Source organism: Oreochromis niloticus, linkage group LG5 (assembly GCF_001858045.2).
Source record: "Oreochromis niloticus isolate F11D_XX linkage group LG5, O_niloticus_UMD_NMBU, whole genome shotgun sequence".
NCBI classification, from domain to species: Eukaryota; Metazoa; Chordata; class Actinopteri; order Cichliformes; family Cichlidae; genus Oreochromis; species Oreochromis niloticus.
This window is the reverse complement of record NC_031970.2, coordinates 10,746,422-10,766,533: the sequence shown is the minus strand read 5'-3', so window position 1 is coordinate 10,766,533 and position 20,112 is coordinate 10,746,422. Positions and strand designations below refer to the sequence as shown.

The following is a 20,112-nucleotide window of genomic DNA, read 5'->3' as shown; positions in this document are numbered from 1 at the left end:
CTGTTGCACATGATATTCTCTATCTATCACAGATTATTTGACCCAGTTTTGCCATATGAGGCCCAGACATACTTGCACAGCAGGCTGCAGAAGAGGCCGCAGTCGAGTTTTTAGCAAACTGCAGCAGCCTTGAGTAGCCATGCATGTTGAAGGTCTTCACCTCTCTGCATAAATACAGGGGCTAATCCTGCTGCTTGAGCGCTTAATTTACATCCCTCAGCAGGAGGGAGGACTAATGACCTGTGGAGCCCCGCCACTGCTGTTCCTCCTCTGCACCAGCCTGGCATAATATATCATTTTGTTTAACTCTTTAATTTTACTGCTTCATTTCATACAGGTGTCCAGGCATGGTCCTTCTTACCCTGCTCACGACATCACAAAGGGACACACTAATTTGGCGGGAACCCCGCCTGGTCATGCCCATTCCCCAGCGCTCTCTCAGGTATCAGTACCCACAGCTTCTCCATATCGCTACCCTAAGGGCTGGGAGGCAGGCGGAGGGGTGAGTTTGTCACTGCGACCGCCGTCATCCTCTCTGCATTTTCATGTTGTTCTTTCTTTGTCTGCTTTCTAAAACATATAATGACAATTTTTTTTAAACCAGCAGATTTAAAAAACATATCACTTGTGTGTACAAAATATAAAATGATGCTGTCATTTTGACAAAAAAAATCTATTACAGGGTGTCTGCGAGTCCTTAAAATCTCTTAAATTCACATTTACTAGTAAAAAGCCTTGAAAATCCAAACCATGTACAATTCAACTGTATTGTTAAGGCTGTTCTTTATAATCTGACTGACTCTTTCAGGCTGCTTATTTTATCTAAAGCTCTATGAACTCTTATAGAGGAAAAAGTCATAGCTAATTTTAGCTTATGCCTAAAAAACCATCCTAAAAAGACAAAGTTCCCCATGAATAGTCTGGTGAGGGTCAATTTATGATGAGTGGGCTGCTGTGTGACCTGATGGAAACTGAAAATGATGATTAAGGCATTGCTAGCCAGCCTGCTCATTAGTCTATAGAGAGAGGACGATGTAAGTTTAATGACAAATGGCTTGAGAATAATAATTACTCTTGGTGCCCGGAAAATTGTATGCTTTTCTTTCAGATTAGTAAAACGTTTAGTCAGTGTATCTCTCTCTCTTTACCTTACTATTCATTGTGAAATGGGTTCAGTGTGTCCACATAGAACAGCTATATTTCCACATCTGATGTGTTTTAAATTGTATTTATTTATTTTTTTGTACCTGTAGACACCCTGTATTAGTTTTGGACATGTTGTTTACACCTACCCTTTCTTTTGTTCTCCTTGCTTACGTCAGCCTTCATTTTCATGTTTGTCACTTCTCTAATTTAACAACATTTCTAATGCAGCGCTAAGTCATGTGTGCATGAGTGTCTTCTTTTAATGAAATTCACATGATTACATGATGAACACAGCCACAAAATCTAAGAGAGCAGTTCTTGTGCACTGCTGCCTATAAGCAAACATCCATCCACTGTTTTCTACACACAGTACCTGCTTAATCTTGATAAGGGTTCTAAAGTGAGCAACCTCAGCATGGATGTGGCAAAAGGGAGATCAACAGTCCAGCCTGTTGATTTTTCCAGTCTCCTATAGGGCTTATGCGTACGTAGAAAGAATGTTTACTTGACCTGTAAGACTTTGTGAGAGAATTAGAACACAAACTCAACCTTATTATGAGAGTATTATTGAGTTATGTTGGATTAATTCACAGTTTTATACTGATAATTATGTTTAGAAGCTTAAATATTAGTTATTTGACATTATGTCTTGCTGGTCAAGTAAGCAGTATAAAAAGCAGTTCTATAAAGTATTTGATTGGGGTTGGGGACTTGTTAAAGTGGATGTATTGTCCTAATTTTCAGCTCCATCTGTAGAGTAGATGCATTATTTGACAGGATTTATCTTATGGTGAGCCTTAGTTCAGCTCCTCAATTCACCTTTTGTTTGAAAGCAGTTTTAGCTCCATCTCCTTTAAGCAAACTGTATTCTAATTGGCTGCCCAACACAAACAAAAGGTTTAAAAAGCCGGTGGGTGAGGCGAGATTAAGGGCATACCTTATGTGGATCGCATTGTTTGACACTTTGGTCAGTACTCTATTTGTATGACAGGAAGGGAAACAAAAAGCAAATAGATCCCCTTTAAATTGAGATATGCATGTATGTATGAATCCGTATATGCCGTGATCACAGTAGACATACTGTGACTGATTTTATATTTGAGATGGGATAAATATTAGGGATGGGATAAATATTGGGTAGAAATCCAGCAAGGACGTTTTCCTCTCTGTCTGTAACTACAGTAAAATCCTAACCGTTGGATGGAGATCGGGTGAGGCTATGACAGAATTTACAAGGGCAAAGCAGAAATAAATCAGAGTTGAGCATTATGAGAAGATTCACATGCTTGTCGCTTTTTAGTTAGGTATTGCATCCAGGTGCTTCCTCTTTTCATTTTGAAAAACACCTAGCTGTATACAGGTAACTTTGTGAAAGGTCAGTCTATTAATCACAAAGACATAAACAACATCAGACAGTGACACGGCTGCTGCCTTGCTGCTTTCACTTTAAAGCATGTAGACTCTGTGACTCAGCTTCTCTGGAAGAATGTGACTATGCTTGCAAGGAATCCAGTTCTTCCTTTTTACCATGATAAACTAATGGCCCACTGCCTCACCCCAAAGCAGCTCTAGTCACTCACCAGCCTTTCTATAAATAGTTTTGTCAGCCAACACAAACTTAAATTATCACCATCGTACCAGCAGCAGCAGTAGCTTGAAGAAGAGTACGCAGATCTGCTTAAACCCACCTCTGCTTAGCTCCGCTGCACACTAGATGAAGAATAAAGGAACACAGGATTTGCAGTCCTTGGGGGTACCAATTATCTTTGCACAGTACATAAACCCTGATTGAAAACACTTTCTCCCAGCTACATCCAAAATTATTTAGTGCTGTGTTTTAGTGTGTTGACTATAGTTTAGGTCCTTTGCAGTGCCCTTTCTCTTAAATGACTAGGGACTGATTGCTGCACATTTTTTGCTCAGTATACATTAAGCCTTCTTTTTTCCGCTTCTATTTCTTCTTTTTACAGTCTCCATACAACCCTGGGCAAAATGCTGGCTCCACACCTTTAGTGTACTCTCCCCAGACGCAGCCAATGAATGCACAGCCACAGAGTCGCCCGGTGAGTGCCACTCTGGTGCTGGATTTACAGCACATCTGCCTCCAAGAACCCAAACAGTCTTGGGTTTTAGTGGAATTCTGTTTGATAGCAGAAAATTTACGAAGTAAGAAAATTTTCACTTTTTAGAAGCCACAAAATCCACGTAAGTTGATGATTGATTTAGCTTGATTGTGGCACTGAGGTACCTCGATAGAGGCTATATTTATTTAATAAGGTCTGTCTCATTGTCTCCATAGAGGCTGTTTATGGGCTTGTTGTTGGTGGTAACATGTTGGAAATGAGTCTCTTTGGGTGTATTTTTTTTTCTTTCCACCTTTCATCTGCATTTAGTACTTTATACAGTTACTGACAGTGAAAAATAGCAGAAAATTAACTTTTAGCTACAGGAAAGATAATTCAGATCAGTCCTGGGATCAGTATTTTTATCATGTTTTGAATAATCAGAATTTAGATGTTGTTTAAGCAATTAATGAGTAGCTGTGAGGTAAGAGCTGTTCAGGTGTTGTCAGGTTTGTCATCATGTTAAATTCAGGCTGTTGGATAAGATAAGATAACCTTTATTAGTCCCACAAGCGGGAAATTGTGCACAATCGTGCACAATTCCTGTGCAGAGTAAAGGAATGTATATTACACTAAAGTGGCAATTCTTTATCTAAGCTTTACTCGCTTTCTAGGGGAACCTTAAAGTGGACCTGTTGGGCTCATTTCTAGTTCAGTTTATTTTATTCTTGGACTTTCCTACAATGGCTTTGCATAAATACTGGGTCCCATTGTTCTGACTGAAATGAATGATTTCACCTCCTTTCCCTTTAAGTTAGATTTCGTCTGATTGGCTGCCTCTCACAAACAGAAGATTTAAAAAGCATATGGGTTGGGGTTTCTGTTTTTCTCTCATAGGGATTACTTGTGGATATGCTTACCTCATTATTTGTAAACTTTGACACGTTTAATGTGGAGATCCAACACTGTAGGAGTATATACACAAACCCCAATTCCAAAAAAGTTGGAATTTATTTTCATTTAAAAACAGAGCACAATGATTTGCAAATCTCAAAACCCATATTTGGTTTACAAAAAAAAATGGAAATCATATCAAATGTTTAAACTGAGATTTTAAAGTTTGATGACAGATTTTGGCAGCATCACATTTCAACTAACTTGGCTGAAAAAGCAAGTGATACATAAAAGAAACCACTAGAGCTAATTACGTTGATTGGCAGCAAGTCACTAACTGGTGTATAAAAATGTTGGTCCAGAAATCATTGTCTCTGAATTCTATACCATCCACGAATGCAAGTTCAAGCTCTATGTGAAGAAAAAGCTATATCCAAACATGATCCAGAAATGTTCTCGTCTTCTCTGGTTTAAGCCTCATTTAAAATGAACTGAGGCAAAGCGGAAAACTGTTTGCAATCAGAAATCAAAATTTGACTGTTTTTTGGAAAACATTGACACTGCATCCATCAGATTAAAGAGAAGGACCATCTGGTTTGTTATCAGCACAGTTTTAAAGTCTACATCTCAGATGATTTGGGAATGCATTAGTGCCTATAGAATTTGAAGCTTGCACATTTGGAAAGGCATCAGAGAAATATCTGCTGTCATCTAGATGATGTCTTTTTCAGCAAAGCCCTTGCATTTCGGCAAGACAATGCTCAAGGCTTTGTAGTAGAAGGGTCTGATTGCTGAACTGTCCTCCATGCAGTCTAGTCCTTTAAGTAACTGAAAACATTTGGAGCATCATGAAATGAAAAATTAGACGAAGAAGACCCAGAACTGTTGAGCAGCTAGACTTTTTAGAGTAGGGTAACATTGTCCTGTCAAAACTCTAGCAACTACTCTCCTCAGTTCCTAGACGTTTACAGACGGTTGTAAAAACAAGTCCCAACATTTTTCAGACATGTTGCTGCCATCAAATTCAAAATAAGCTAAAATTTGCTTGTTAAAAGGTACATTTTCCCAGCTTAAACATTTGATATGTTTTCTGTATTGTTGTGAATAAAATACAGGTGAATGTGGTTTGCAAATAGGGATGGGAATTGATATGAATTTAGCTGTGTGGTCAAATGTTTGGGCATGTTGGAGATATTTCCCCCCCTTTTTGTGATCAAAGCTCTGCTTGTGTTGCAACTGGCCCTCGCGTCATCTTTTTTTTTTTTTTTTTTTTTTTTTGAGCGCTTCTCTTGATGCCATCTTGGATACTTTCCAAACCAAAGTATGGAGCGTGTACATGACGTCGTAATGCAAATGCATCAGACGTCAGTGGAACAGATAAGCACGATTGTTAGGCAGGCAGATGAACAATTCCAAGGAACTGAACTTCTAAATTGCAATCTCTATTTGCAAATAACTGCAATTTTTCTTTAATTTATATTTTAGAAATCGTTCCAACTTTTTTTGAATTGGGGAAAAAAACTGAAAACCGTCATAGGTCCACTTTAAGTATGCTAATAACTACCAAGCAGTTTTTTGGGGGGTTTTTTTGTTTTGTTTTTTATTTACTTTTTCTACAAACTATTACATTTTAGCTGGTGGTGTTGCTTCTCTTTGTCTGCAATTTAAAAGTAAAATCAGACTATTTTCTGCTCTGTGTTCAGTGTAGTTGAAAGAAAACCTGTAAAGCGAGAATGATCTTTAAAAAAAAAAATCTTACCACAAAAAGCCTAGAAGAAAATATGTCAGTATTATATTGTGTTATTTACATTGTTTGTAAGTCTTTCTGTATCAGAAGAACATGACTAACAGGAAATAAGTCAGTGTGCAGTTACACAGAAAGTAAGTCTTGTTTTAAATTCTGCCACTTAAGACATTTTATTTCACTGCAGTATGCCTTAAACGATCAAATTTATTTTTTCTGCATTTGATATTTACTCACAGTGTCTTCGCTGGCCTTAAAATCTGTTATATTCAATGTGGTAGTTACAAGTAAAAATTGCAAGCTATTATTTGCAAATGCATGCTGTGACTGAGAACTAGTGTTGCATCATGTGCCATGTGTCTCTAAAGCTTTGTAGCTCTGTGGTTTTGTGTTGTACTTCCAAGCGTCGGCTTCCATTGCTCATCTTATACTGTATCTGTGTCTCTCTTATGCTCTTTCTTCTCCCCGCTTTGCCATCACTGCTTCAATCTCCTTGCTGGACCTCTCCTCCCTCCCCCACCAGTTTGCTACGGGCCCTCGACCAACCCACCATCAGGTAATTTACCCCTGCTGTACGCCCCTCCTGCTCTCTCTCTTGCATCATCATCATCAAAGCAGTTTGCTGGGCCCTGCTGGCAATGGCCTGTTTGTGGGGCGTCTGCTGTTCCTTAGGAGAAAAAAAGTCTCAGATTTAAAAGCCTTCAAGAATCTTGGAAACAGTTAAAGAGGGTTTAATTGTCATGGGATGTTTCCGTGCTGCTAGTTAATCAAGATATCCAGTCAGGTGCACTGAGCTGTTTCCTGATTCTGTTTTTGAACTATTCATGTTTATTTTTATGTTGAGGGTGAAATTAGTTCCTTCCAGTAACTGTTATTTGGCCTTTATCAGCTTTTAATTTATTGATGCCTTTGGTTTCTAAGTGGAAAAAGTAGTATGTTTTGCACAAGATTTTGCAAGAAACCTTGACATTTAATGCTTTTTAAACTATATAACTTTGTTAGTTTATTGAGTTTCATATTTTCTCAAACACACATAGTCTACAGCAGAGTACGGACCAACCAGTGTTATTCATTATATTACTAGTTTTAAAAGCGATAAAGGACTGTGTGGTAGATGAAGACCTTTTAAATCAGTTATTAAATTTTAGGTGTTTAAAAGTAATCAGAGTGAAACTCATCAAGTCAGACAAAATTCTCATAATTAATGGTGTGCAGCAAATACTTTTCAGTCAACGACAGCTTGAAGTCTCGGGCATATAGTCGTCATCAGACGCTTTGTATCTGAGAACACAGACTGCTTTTGTGTACGTCTGCATTCATCTAGTTGCTTCCATCAGCAGTGAAATCATCAATAAATGCCAGTGTGAGACCGCTGTCAGCAGCCATATACAGGGAGTGCAGAATTATTAGGCAAGTTGTATTTTTGAGGAATAATTTTATTATTGAACAACAATCATGTTCTCAATGAACCCAAAAAACTCATTAATATCAAAGCTGAATGTTTTTGGAAGTAGTTTTTAGTTTGTTTTTAGTTTTAGCTATTTTAGGGGGATATCTGTGTGTGCAGGTGACTATTACTGTGCATAATTATTAGGCAACTTAACAAAAAACAAATATATACCCATTTCAATTATTTATTTTTACCAGTGAAACCAATATAACCTCTCCACATTCACAAATATACATTTCTGACATTCAAAAACAAAACAAAAACAAATCAGCGACCAATATAGCCACCTTTCTTTGCAAGGACACTCAAAAGCCTGCCATCCATGGATTCTGTCAGTGTTTTGATCTGTTCACCATCAACATTGCGTGCAGCAGCAACCACAGCCTCCCAGACACTGTTCAGAGAGGTGTACTGTTTTCCCTCCTTGTAAATCTCACATTTAATGATGGACCACAGGTTCTCAATGGGGTTCAGATCAGGTGAACAAGGAGGCCATGTCATTAGTTTTTCTTCTTTTATACCCTTTCTTGCCAGCCACGCTGTGGAGTACTTGGACGCGTGTGATGGAGCATTGTCCTGCATGAAAATCATGTTTTTCTTGAAGGATGCAGACTTCTTCCTGTACCACTGCTTGAAGAAGGTGTCTTCCAGAAACTGGCAGTAGGACTGGGAGTTGAGCTTGACTCCATCCTCAACCCGAAAAGGCCCCACAAGCTCATCTTTGATGATACCAGCCCAAACCAGTACTCCACCTCCACCTTGCTGGCGTCTGAGTCGGACTGGAGCTCTCTGCCCTTTACCAATCCAGCCACGGGCCCATCCATCTGGCCCATCCAGACTCACTCTCATTTCATCAGTCCATAAAACCTTAGAAAAATCAGTCTTGAGATATTTCTTGGCCCAGTCTTGACGTTTCAGCTTGTGTGTCTTGTTCAGTGGTGGTCGTCTTTCAGCCTTTCTTACCTTGGCCATGTCTCTGAGTATTGCACACCTTGTGCTTTTGGGCACTCCAGTGATGTTGCAGCTCTGAAATATGGCCAAACTGGTGGCAAGTGGCATCTTGGCAGCTGCACGCTTGACTTTTCTCAGTTCATGGGCAGTTATTTTGCGCCTTGGTTTTTCCACACGCTTCTTGCGACCCTGTTGACTATTTTGAATGAAACGCTTGATTGTTCGATGATCACGCTTCAGAAGCTTTGCAATTTTAAGACTGCTGCATCCCTCTGCAAGATATCTCACTATTTTTGACTTTTCTGAGCCCGTCAAGTCCTTCTTTTGACCCATTTTGCCAAAGGAAAAGAAGTTGCCTAATAATTATGCACACCTGATATAGGGTGTTGATGTCATTAGACCACACCCCTTCTCATTACAGAGATGCACATCACCTAATATGCTTAATTGGTAGTAGGCTTTCGAGCCTATACAGCTTGGAGTAAGACAACATGCATTAGGGCTGTTCGATATAACGATATATATCGGATGACGATAGCGTAAAATGAAACGATAGATGTTTTTCTATCGTTTGTTTCGTGGTGTCGCAAAATAAACTGTTTACGGCAATATTTTTTCATTATTTTGATGGTCACTGTAGTGGCTATATTAATTTCCTAAAGTTCTCTCTTTCTCTTATATTTAATATAACCACACTACAGACGGACAAGCGCTTGTTTTTATGCGTTGTCGTTAGCAACAACGACGGTAAAACCACCTCGTGTCCGCTTGTTTATTTTCCACATAAACCTTTCACAATAAAGCTCAAGATCCTGTTGAGACTTTTCAAAATAAACTGAATCACGTGAAAGATGCAGAGTATTTACGGATGAGAAGCAAAAAAGAGCTGTCAGGTGCTAAAAATAAACCTTAGACTCAAACGTTAGAACAGGCTTTTCCCCGCAGCACGCTGTGTAATAAATACTCACAAAGAAAACGGCGCCGTTACAACCTATGTCTAAAAATGTATCGTTTCATGCATCAGTTAAAACACTCGACTACGCGACGCCCAGCTGGAAACACTTCACGCAAGTCGAGCTGCCCGAGATTCACAGAATTTACAGAAAATGTCACATTTTTGTGATTTATATCGTTATCGGACGATAGATGTCTTAATATCGGGATATGAGATTTTGGTCATATCGCACAGCCCTAACATGCATGAAGAGGATGATGTGGACAAAATACTCATTTGCCTAATAATTCTGCACTCCCTGTATAACCACGTTGGAAAGTTTTGGTTTATAAGTTCAACATTTTCTTCTTTTCATAACTTTGATGGAGATGTTTTGTTGGTTCATACATTTTTATCATAGAGCTGCTGTTATCCTTCTTGACTTACTTGGGGAAACCAAACAGCCACTCTATAAACCCATGGCACAACATAGAAGACCCATCTCGATAGGAAAAGACTCAGCTGTACATCTGCATCTAAAGGATAAAGGGCACTTTTTTCAAGGATCCCAATGTTCAAATTTTAGAATAGAGACAGAGAGGGATGATGGTTTGAAAGAGGATTGAAAGAAGCGATCTATGTCTACTGTGAATGACCATCCTTGAACGGAGGAGGTGGCTTACGACACCAGCTGTCTGCCACCTACAATGCAGTTTTGAGATCCCGTCCTAGGTGCCTTAACCCCCACTCACGTCTTGCGTCAGGTGATCACAACATGTCACGTGACAGGGTGAGGCAAGGTCTGACGATGGTTTCATTTGAAACCTCTGCTGATAATGACCCACACCCTTTTTCAATTCTTGGCTCATGTGATGAGCCACATGATCAATACTGGGTCAATGACCCTCTTAAGGGGAAACTCCCACTATGGTTTAAATACCTGGGACTCTCCACCCAGGAGAGGTTTTAGAACTGAAGAAGCTTCTGGGATGAGAGGTGAAACTTCTTTAACCTCCTAAGACCCGAACTCTTCCACGACATGCATTTTTAATTTCTCTTGGATATTTGGGCATATTGGGGCCCAATGAATATAAAAACAAAGAATTTCCAGATATTTTTTTTTTACCTTATTTTTGTTTTTAAGAAAAATAAGAGGCACATATGAGGATATTCGTTTAAAATTTTGATAGAACAGTAGCAGTATAATGTCCTTTTAAGTAGATATCAGGCCCATGTAGAGCAAAATTGAGTATTTTGGTCTAAATAACCCAAAATGTGATGTCCACATATGTGGACGCCAGGTCCTAGGAGGTTAAGAAACTTAATAAAGTCCAGTTGCTTCCTTTCCATGCTCTTTAGGTAACCAAGCAGCAATAAGTGGTAGTAAAACTGGAAACGGAGAATGTTGGTCTTCAGGGTAAAAGTTCCAGAAAGCTCAGCTTTGACTTTGAAAGCAAACGTTCTCAGTTTCACGCTTTACTGTAGTAGGCGAGTCTTTGCAGACAAGTCAGGATCGTCCGTCCAAATCATGCTCACCCGCAGTAGTCTGCCAGCAAACAAAGCAACTGTAAGCAGGTTTTCAGTACAGCAGTGCATACCTCTTTGTAACCAATTTCACCAGCAACCATTCAGCAACTGGTCAGGAAATATACATTTTTCTATAGTGACCTGTGGTGGCCAGATAGTTGGGTCTAGGCCTGTGTGACTGCGGCCTAAGCCAAGTGTCTCTTTTGAATCATTTCATTTGACACTTCCAGTATCCATTGTTTTATTTCTAATTGAATGGAAGACATTTTTTTTTTACAGTTTTTATAATTTGGATTCACTACACATTATGTTAAAAGTATTCACTCTGCGCTCAAATGCCCTTAAACAGCAGTTGCACGAAATTGAAAGGACCTACTTTTTAAAATTAATTTGTTCAAGTGTTAATCAAACAGGTAATTCGAGGTGCATGTCAATTCTTGCTCTTCTTTGGAGCAGACATCAATCTGACACCAAATTACTAGTTTCATAGTAGAGAATTATTGTGATAATCCTTGCCTTAATTTTAAGGCATTTCTCCAGTTTTGTTAATGCAAACAGGAGAATCATGATATGCCACTTAACCCGCTGGATAGAATATATTTCCTAAAAAAAGAAACGGAAACATTCAATATTCATATGGCTAAATCTGTCAAATTTTTGGAATTCGTTCTCACTATAAATACCAAGGTATTGCTTTTTTAACTTCTTTTTCAGTGTTAAAGAAGGTGCTGTTATAAAGGATAGGTAGTGGTCAGGTAGGCTGCAATCAAGGAAAGAGCCTAGAAAAATTGTGTGTGGATTGGCCCCATTTTCCTGTGGTGATAGCTGATACCTGTGTAAATAACACCATGGATCCTGTTAGACTGTAGACATTGTGTAAACCAAAGTCAATAGGAGGGCATGTTGATGTGTTCATGTCTGGCAGTTTGGGATTTATGATGGCGTTTGTGTATTACCTTGTGGATGCTAAGAGTCTTAGACATGTCTGGTTCCTGACATTCAATCCATGTGGCTTGCTGTTATCTTTGTGTTTGTTGATTCACACCACTATGATTCATGCAGCTGCCCGTTTATGAGGTTGATGTGTTATTCACACCCACTGGTCCACAAGATGTGCCCCCTGTCACTTGCTGTGTAACATCCTCACCTTCTGGTTGCTTCAGTGTAGACAAATTTCATCTAGTCTATTAATAGGATGGTATCACAGTGTAGCCGGCGTGTTTACTGGCACAAACACAGTTGCACGCACACATAAACAAGTGCATGCTCTGGCTGTCACAAATTGGTGCTGGAATTTCTTGTGCCACCACGGAAGTGGAATCGGAAAGAAGAAGGAGACAAACAGTGGCCTTTTATACCAACAGAGAAAACAGCTATTGTTTATGTGAAACACACTCAATGCACTGTAAAGTGAGCATAGAGATCCAAACATTTATTTGGCCAGAAGATAAGTCTGTCTACAAGTAAGCATGATTTTTACTTGCTGTTATGATTTTCAGCACAACTTCTGTCTGTACGTGTAAGAACCAAAAGAGCAGAGCTATTGGAGATTAGTTACCACTAAAATAAACATTTGTTTGCTTGAGAGTTTCTCACTGGAAATGACTCTGCAAATCTGAATTTTAAGTGTGAATTTATCCTATTTGCAACCCCAGAGCTACTGTATTTTGTATTCACTAATCAAAGTTTTTAATTGTATTATTTATTTATTAGATTTGAGCTGTGAAGCATGTTGATCTCATAGCAAGAAGGTCCTGGGTTTAAATCCACTGGCTCCTGGGAGCTTTGTGTGTGGATTTTTGAGTTTTTATGTTCTCCCTGTGCCTGCGTGGGTTCTCTTACACTCCAGATTGAATTTGATCATTTCAGTTTAGTTTTTATTATTATGATTTTGTTAAGAATTCATTAGTTTTAGTTATATTTTTTAAATCATCATACAGGGTTTTTTTTGTCAGGGACAAGATTTAGGAAAATCAAAAAAGATATTATGACATAACAACAGCACTTTTTGAAGGCGGTTGACTCACTGTCATGCAGATATCTTAAATCTCATTAAACATGCACCAAAGTCTCCTCAGGCTGGTTGTGTTGATAAATTTGACCAAACCAAATCCAAAAGATGAAAATTAAGGACATTTCCTCTATATTTTTAATTTTGTTCATTTTCTAAGTTTGAAAAAAATGTTTCCGTTTTTTCAGTTAACTCAAATATTTTGTCATAGACTAAAAACTAAAGTTAGGTAACTTTAAATAACCCAGTGACCCTAAATGGTTTAAAGATACTCATTTTCAGCATTTTCTTTTGAGTTTGAGGAGTTGGTTTTAGCAATATGTTAAAAATATAAGTATCACAGTAAAGTGGTTATGTTAAGAGAGAGACGCAGTACTCCTGAAGTAAAGTCTGTGGGAGAATTCTGCAGTGGGTCAGCAGTGGCGAGAAACGCTATTATTAGAAGGACTTTGTTAGCAAGGTGAATCTATTGAATGTACGAATGCATTCCCCAGACACAGATACCTGCTAATTAGTGCTAAATAGCACAATTACTGATACAAACCATATTGGAAATAAATGCCAAACAAACTGTGGTCAAAAATCCGTATTAGGGGACTAATTTGAGTGGCTGCTACTTAACAATGTGGTAGCTGCATTGAAGCAAAAAAATTCACCTATGAAGTTAATGAAATGCAAAAAATATAAATATTTTATTAATGGGTAGAAGAAAAGAACATTGTCATACACATCCTGTGCTTTATGTTTATTTCTTTGCAAACTAAATGAATTTAAGGAATGGTAGGCAATGGACCAAACCACTGCGAGGCATATCATCTGCAAGGATGAGTAAATTTTTTGACTGTGAAACATGTGTTGTTTTTGGTAGTTTTGCTTTGTTTTCAGATTTCATCCCAGGAGGTTGTTGCCTGGGTTTCACCTAAACTCTGGTGGCAATTCTAGTAACATATGAAGGTCAGGGGACTGAAGTGAAGCCCATCTGCTCCATAATATAGACACGTGTCTGCAACTCATCGTTCATACAGCACATAATACTCCCCCCCTCTTGCTGAGCCAGTGATTCAGGTGACAGTGAGATCCCTCTGGAGCAGAGAAGTCCCACTTCATTGTCATGGGGGTTTAATCATCCCAATTGGCAAAGAAACCCTTTCTAAAATGCATGTTTAAATAATAGTTATGTGCATGTGAATCTGTGCATGTTACATTGGGTGCCACATGGCCACAAGTGAAATACCGATCTGACATTTTGACTGTGACTTTTGAGTCTTTCCTGCTCTACTGCCCAATTATTACAAATCACATTTTCTGAGATTATTTTATATATATTAGTTATTTATATTGCCAAAGTGATTCCGAACCAGGTACTGTGTCATTTAGATAGAAGTAATGGGACAGCTTTCTGTTGATGTGTGTGGCTGCTTAAGTCTCACCAGTATGGTCTCCTATTGGCTTTTCTCTTTTTCCTGCTTTCAATACCCAAGGGAGGATTCAGGCCCATCCAGGTAATTTACCTCTTTGTCTAAAGTCTCTGCAGACCTGCATGGCATGATGAGGATCATGCTCAAATAATCCCATCCCTCCTGACTTTTTACCCTATACACCCCTTCATCTTCACTGCAGTGTACTCTTAGTAAGGTGGACTTTTATCATCATATTATCCCTATGTCCTGTCTTTTATCCCGTGGAGGATCATTAGTGGAATTTTCAGTTTATAATTTTGTAGTTTTCTCCCCATTCATTACTCATCCTTTATCACCTTGCACAGTTAAATGAACAGCATGCACAATTAGAGAGAAACTGTATATTCCCTCCCGAGTATTTGTTCTTTTAGTTAATTTTATGTCCTTTGTGAAAAGAAATGTGTTTGCTGCCTTGGAAATATGTTTTATGTTGTATAGGTGACTAATTTATGTATATATGGTTACAGTCTTGTTGGGGGAGTTGTTTTAGTGATTGTTTTAAGCCTGTTTTTAAGTGACAAAGCTCCTTTGTGTTAATAATGTTCTCAATTTTTTTTGTCTGTGTCTCGTTCTCTTGCTTTGCCAGCAGAGACTGATAATGACTTTTCCGGTAATTTCCCAGATTTTCACAGAGCTATTTACAATAAAACCATTGAAGTTGATTTATTATGTTAAAGGTGATTTCCCTCCTGGATATTTTTAGACTGTTTTACAGCATTGTTTATTCTGCTCTCCATTCTGTTCTTCACTGAGGCACTCTGTGACTGTGGTTGGGTATTCCCAGCTTGAGTCCTGCTTATTTGGAAGTCGGTCACAGCTGTTGGTGGTGGTCTTTCTTCAGGCCCGGCACACAAAGCTTCAGCATATTAAATTCATTGGGCTAATCAAATACAGACCCTCTCTGATGTTTAACTTTTAAGTGATTGTGACATGTATTTGAAAAGCCACTGTAGCTGGAGTGACTGTGAGTATTGTATGTTTTTCTTTCTGTTCTCTTTGACATACCAGAAAAGGCCATATTTCTGCATGACGAGCAGGTCAGTGGCCTGTGCCACACATTCTGTACAGCTGCGAGATTAGCCAAAACAAAAGCCATAGTTAAGGGCTCTTAAAAGTCTGAGCTTTTACTTTTTTCTAGTTGTGCATTCCAGGTCCTTTAAGTTTTAGGGCCTTCTCCAGGAAACTATAACCAGGTCTATCTCCAGTCTTGTGATTTCTGGCAGAAGGATAGCAGCAAGAGTGAAAGTGAAGTTTTACAAGACAGTATTGAGACCTGCTATGATGTATGATTTGGAGATGGTGGCACTACCAAAAGACAAAAAGTGACCAAGAAGTCCACAGAGAAGGTTTTTGGATGTAGTGGGTTGATGAGATAGAAGAGGATGCAAGGTTTGGGGTGGGATGGAGGCAGATGATATACTGTGGAAACCTGTAATAGGAGCAGTCAAAAGAGGAACAGTTTTATCTCTCGTCTCCAGGTTGCTTATCCAGCTATACTGTGATCTTACTAATATTCATACCACAGAAAATCTCCATCTGTGTACAAATCCCAAATAACACTGTGATTAAAAAAGGCAACACAGGAGACGGGTAAAATATCCGGAAGTTTGACTCAAAACAATGTATTAACACACCAATGTTTATAGTTAATATTTTAATCTATCCCATTCGACTTAGTAGCAAATGGCAACAGGATTTGTTATTGACAGGAGAAACATCATAACTGCTTGATGGAAAAAGTCAGTTCCATCATTCCCAAACAGGAAAATCACCAGAATTGTGATAAAAATATTTTTTAACCCTGATTGTGTTACATTCATGAATGGAAGTGGTGTGAAGACAGTAGCATACACAACAGAGCTGAAATAAAGCACAGAGAAAACAATCTTTATTTACTTGATTTTTTTTTTTTTTCACTCTGAATTGGTAGAACAAACATTTGTAATGAGAAAGATATGACAACAGTCTCTTGACTCAATTCTGATCTGGTCTTGGAAATACGATCCTAAACGATCCACCACCTCAATCGTGACCATGTCGGACACTTTAACAATAGAAACATTGTGAAGCTGCCAGGGATCACGACAGCAATGTACACATGAGGTTTGACCGAGTCGGATGATTGCAGTTTTGTGCTGTGGGCATGTTTTTTTACTCAAATGTCATCTCTGTTTGAATGACTTAATCGTGCTTTTAAGGCCGCTGGTTAGACGGCTGTGGCAGGATGAAACATTAAGGACTTGAGTGTGTAAAGTGAGCTAAATTCAGACTGGTGCCACTACTTTGTAAATATTCATCTGATTCATCACATTTCTTGCCAGCTAAAATATATAATCCAAACTTCAGAGAGATGTTTAGTAAATAATTCAAGGAATAGATTATTGGTTATTTTTGGAGGAAAAGTGGCACAAAAGTGTTTTTGACCTTCAGAATAGGTCTAATGAAACAGTCTGACCTGTCTGCAGCATTGCTTTCAGGAAAAGCTGTGGTTATTGGCCCTTTTTAAGCTGCTGATAAAAGCCAAATCTGAGTAAAGGTCTAAAAAATCTACTTCCTTGTAGTTTAGAAAAAGCATGACAGACTGCTGAAACGAGACTTTGTCTCTGGGGTAGTATTCAATGTCTTCTGCTGTTTCTCTCTCTGTTTTTTCTTCCTTGTTATCTTCAGTTTTTTCAGAGGACTCAAATGCAACCTGCAAGGCCCACCATCCCGACGAACACGCCCTCGATACGGCCTGGCTCACAAGCTCCCACAGCAGCCGTCTACCCCACTAATCAACCAATAATGATGACCATGGCGCCCATGCCTTTCCATTCCCCCCAGGCTGCACAGTACTACATCCCACAGGTAAAGAAGTCACAATTATAGGTACAATTAAGACTACTAAAATAGTTGCTCTATCTATTTATCAATGCAATTCTTCTTTAACTGTGATTGGGCCTTACATTTATTTTTAGTTTTCAGCAAAGGCATGTATCGGAAAGTTTCCACCAAGAGTATTAAAATCAACTTTTCTGTGTTATTTTAATTTGAAGCTCCAGTAAGACTTCAAATAGTATATAATATGTAAATTAGAGCACTGCAGAGGTGGTGTTATAACGGTTTTATTACCTTTGGAAACGGCTAGGCTAGTTGTTTTTCTGCCATTTTCATTCTTTGTGCTAACCTCATCCAGTTATCTGGTGGCTGTATATTTAATTATTCAAACTTAAGGTGTCAGGAAAACATTTTACCGGGCACCCAGCAATAAAAACAAATGGCCATATTTAAGATTAAAGTTGTTGATTACATTAACAATTGCTTAAAGTGGCCCTAGTGTGCTTTATCTTCTTTATCTTCTGTCATATATATTTACACTGTGATGTACAAAGAAATTGAGCTGTGCTAGTCTGTAGTGGTTAAGAAAGAGCTCTCTCAAGTAGAAGTGACATCCTCTCAAGTGTATGTGGTCTCTTCCATAGAGTAGGGCAGTTACTCCTTTGCATCAAAAGCAGCTGCTTAAGGTGTTTTCAGGACGTGTTTCTGGCACATCCATGCAGGAGAAGATCTTTGAGCTGACCGAGAGCACACTAGATAGAATGTATTTGTCAGCTAGTTTGGGAATGCCTTTGTATCCACCTGAAGGCATCTCTGCTTAGACTGCTGTCCCCATGACACGGAGTCATTAGTGTAAAAGTCAGTGGATGGTTATACTATTACAGTAGTGGGTGCTTATATAAAAAGTAGCCAAAGTTTCGAATAACAAGTTCGGTGAATGCAAATTTTCAGGTATGAGAGCCAAAAGCCCAAGCTTCAAACTGTTCCAACAAGTTCTAGCTTATAATAGAGAAGCCCCTCCCACCTGCTGTTGAAATCTTCTGTTTGCAAATGGCAGCCAATCAGAAAAGAAGTGGGCCAAAAGTAATCCGAAAGGGAGGGAAAATAGTTTATTTCAGACAGAGAATGAACAATGGGATTACTACAAGCTCTGGTGTAACATAAATGAGAATTATTTATGAACTGTGCAGTTTCATTCATGCAGAATTATTCCACTAGTATATAAGAGTAAAACTACACGCAAAGTCTTTATGTCTATAGCAGAGTCTCAGCTATACTCATAGCTCCACATTAGATAATGTTTGCACAGCAGCAGCAGAAGCAGCATTGCCCTTTGTCTTATGCACAAATATTTTGCATATCCTCTGAACAACCCTTAAAGATTCCTAAAAGATCATAATAAACTGGTCTAGACAGAATTCAGTGGATTATTCAAAGGATCATTAAAAACACCATTAAAACCCATAAAAAACCCACAAATACTAAAAATAAAGAAAAGAAAAAGGACAAAAAAAAAGACTAAACTGCTCAGTACCTGTCTTGTTTTCATTGGTTGTCTCACTCTTTTGTCCTCTATACAGTACCGCCCCAGTACACCCTACGTGGGACCTCCTCAACAGTATTCTGTACAGCCCCCAGGGTCTGGCACCTTCTATCCTGGACCAGGGCCAGGGGAGTACCCAGCCCCATATCGTGAGTCACTAATGCAACACAGATAAACATGCAGTGTTAGTCCTGTACCCATAAAATCTCAGTTAATGACAGAGTAGTACAAACACTCACTAACTCTCTTGTGTGCCCAAGGTGCTGTAAGGTTTAACTAAGATGTCCTTTCTTCTGTTCTTGTTTGTCTTTTCTTGTAAATTCATTCAGATCCCCTCAGGTACCACCCACCTGTCTCACCCTCTGTCCCTGCTCCCGTTCCCACAGCTGGTCCACCCTACTACCCAGGACAGTCTGTTTACCCCCCCTCACCCCCTATCATAGTGCCTACACCACAGCAACCTCCACCAACCAAGCGTGAGAAGAAAACAGTGAGTATCCTATTAATTCTATAATTTTTTTAAAGGCAAAAGTTAACACAATACTTCTTTCTTTTTCTTTTTTTGGACAGATTTTACCTCAAAGTCAGTTCATACAACATAAACATAAGAATTTCAACGATTTCACAGTGAAAATTATTTCAGCTATTTTTTCATTTTTTTTATTCACCTGCATGATTTTCTTTAGAAGCCTTTGAAGAAGATTTTGGTTCATCTGCAAAAAGATACATTGCCTATCACAAATAAAAAGATGACAGACTACTTCAATAATCTGACATCATTCAGTAGGCTTCCTTTACATAAATATTAAAGAAATTTTGTATAACTTTTAGAAAACCTTTCTTCGTAATGGCACCTGTAACTTTTAAGTGAACTGGAGTCAGCATCCTGTTGCGTACTTTTGTATAGGTAGGCGTTGGCCAAGCACCCTAGTAACAAGGCTGCAGTTTGACTAAACACAGTTTCCTTTAGGTATGCTTACGGTGCCATTTATTTGTCTCTTTGTCAGCTGGATATGCTTCATTTTTTGTCTCTGGGGCTGGAAACTGGTCATTTGTTGACGTTGGCTGGGACCTAGCTATGACATTAGCTGGTGTTGTATCCTGTAAAGTAGCAGAAGGGAGGCACCCCGAGGATAGAGTGCTGTGAAATAGTATTTGCCCCCTTTCTAATTTCTTAGTTTTTTGCACATGTCAGACTTAAAGGTTTTAGATCATCAAGCAAGTTTTAATATTAGTAAAAGATAACTAGAGTAAATACTTCCTCTTCATATAATAGAATTGAATAGTCTTTTAATGTCATTTTACTTGTACAGTAAAATTGTGGGGACTCACACAAACTGTGGAGGAAATACAAATGGTAAGACAATAGGAACAAATAAAAACAAGAGGAATATATACAAAACAGAGGAAGCCACACAATAGAAGTCACATGTTAAAGGGACTTTTAATTTGTGCCTTTTCATGCTGGAGAGCTGCAGTTTTTAAATGATAATTTATGATGCAAAAGATTAAGGAATCTGAAAGAGGCTGGATATTTTCTCGTGGCACTGTAAATACCATATGACTTAGATT

The 20,112-nt window shown here is 38.7% G+C and overlaps 1 protein-coding gene across 1 annotated transcript in view; it reads left to right on the top strand.

Annotated features, from left to right (window-relative positions):
• Positions 1-20,112, top strand: part of eif4g3a (eukaryotic translation initiation factor 4 gamma, 3a) — an 86,780-nt gene that overhangs the window by 19,384 nt on the left and 47,284 nt on the right. The window contains 8 exon segments of the mRNA XM_025907023.1: positions 338-502; positions 3,117-3,209; positions 6,371-6,403; positions 14,202-14,222; positions 14,767-14,790; positions 16,848-17,027; positions 18,578-18,689; positions 18,927-19,030. Coding sequence (XP_025762808.1) covers positions 338-502; positions 3,117-3,209; positions 6,371-6,403; positions 14,202-14,222; positions 14,767-14,790; positions 16,848-17,027; positions 18,578-18,689; positions 18,927-19,030 — 732 coding nt within the window.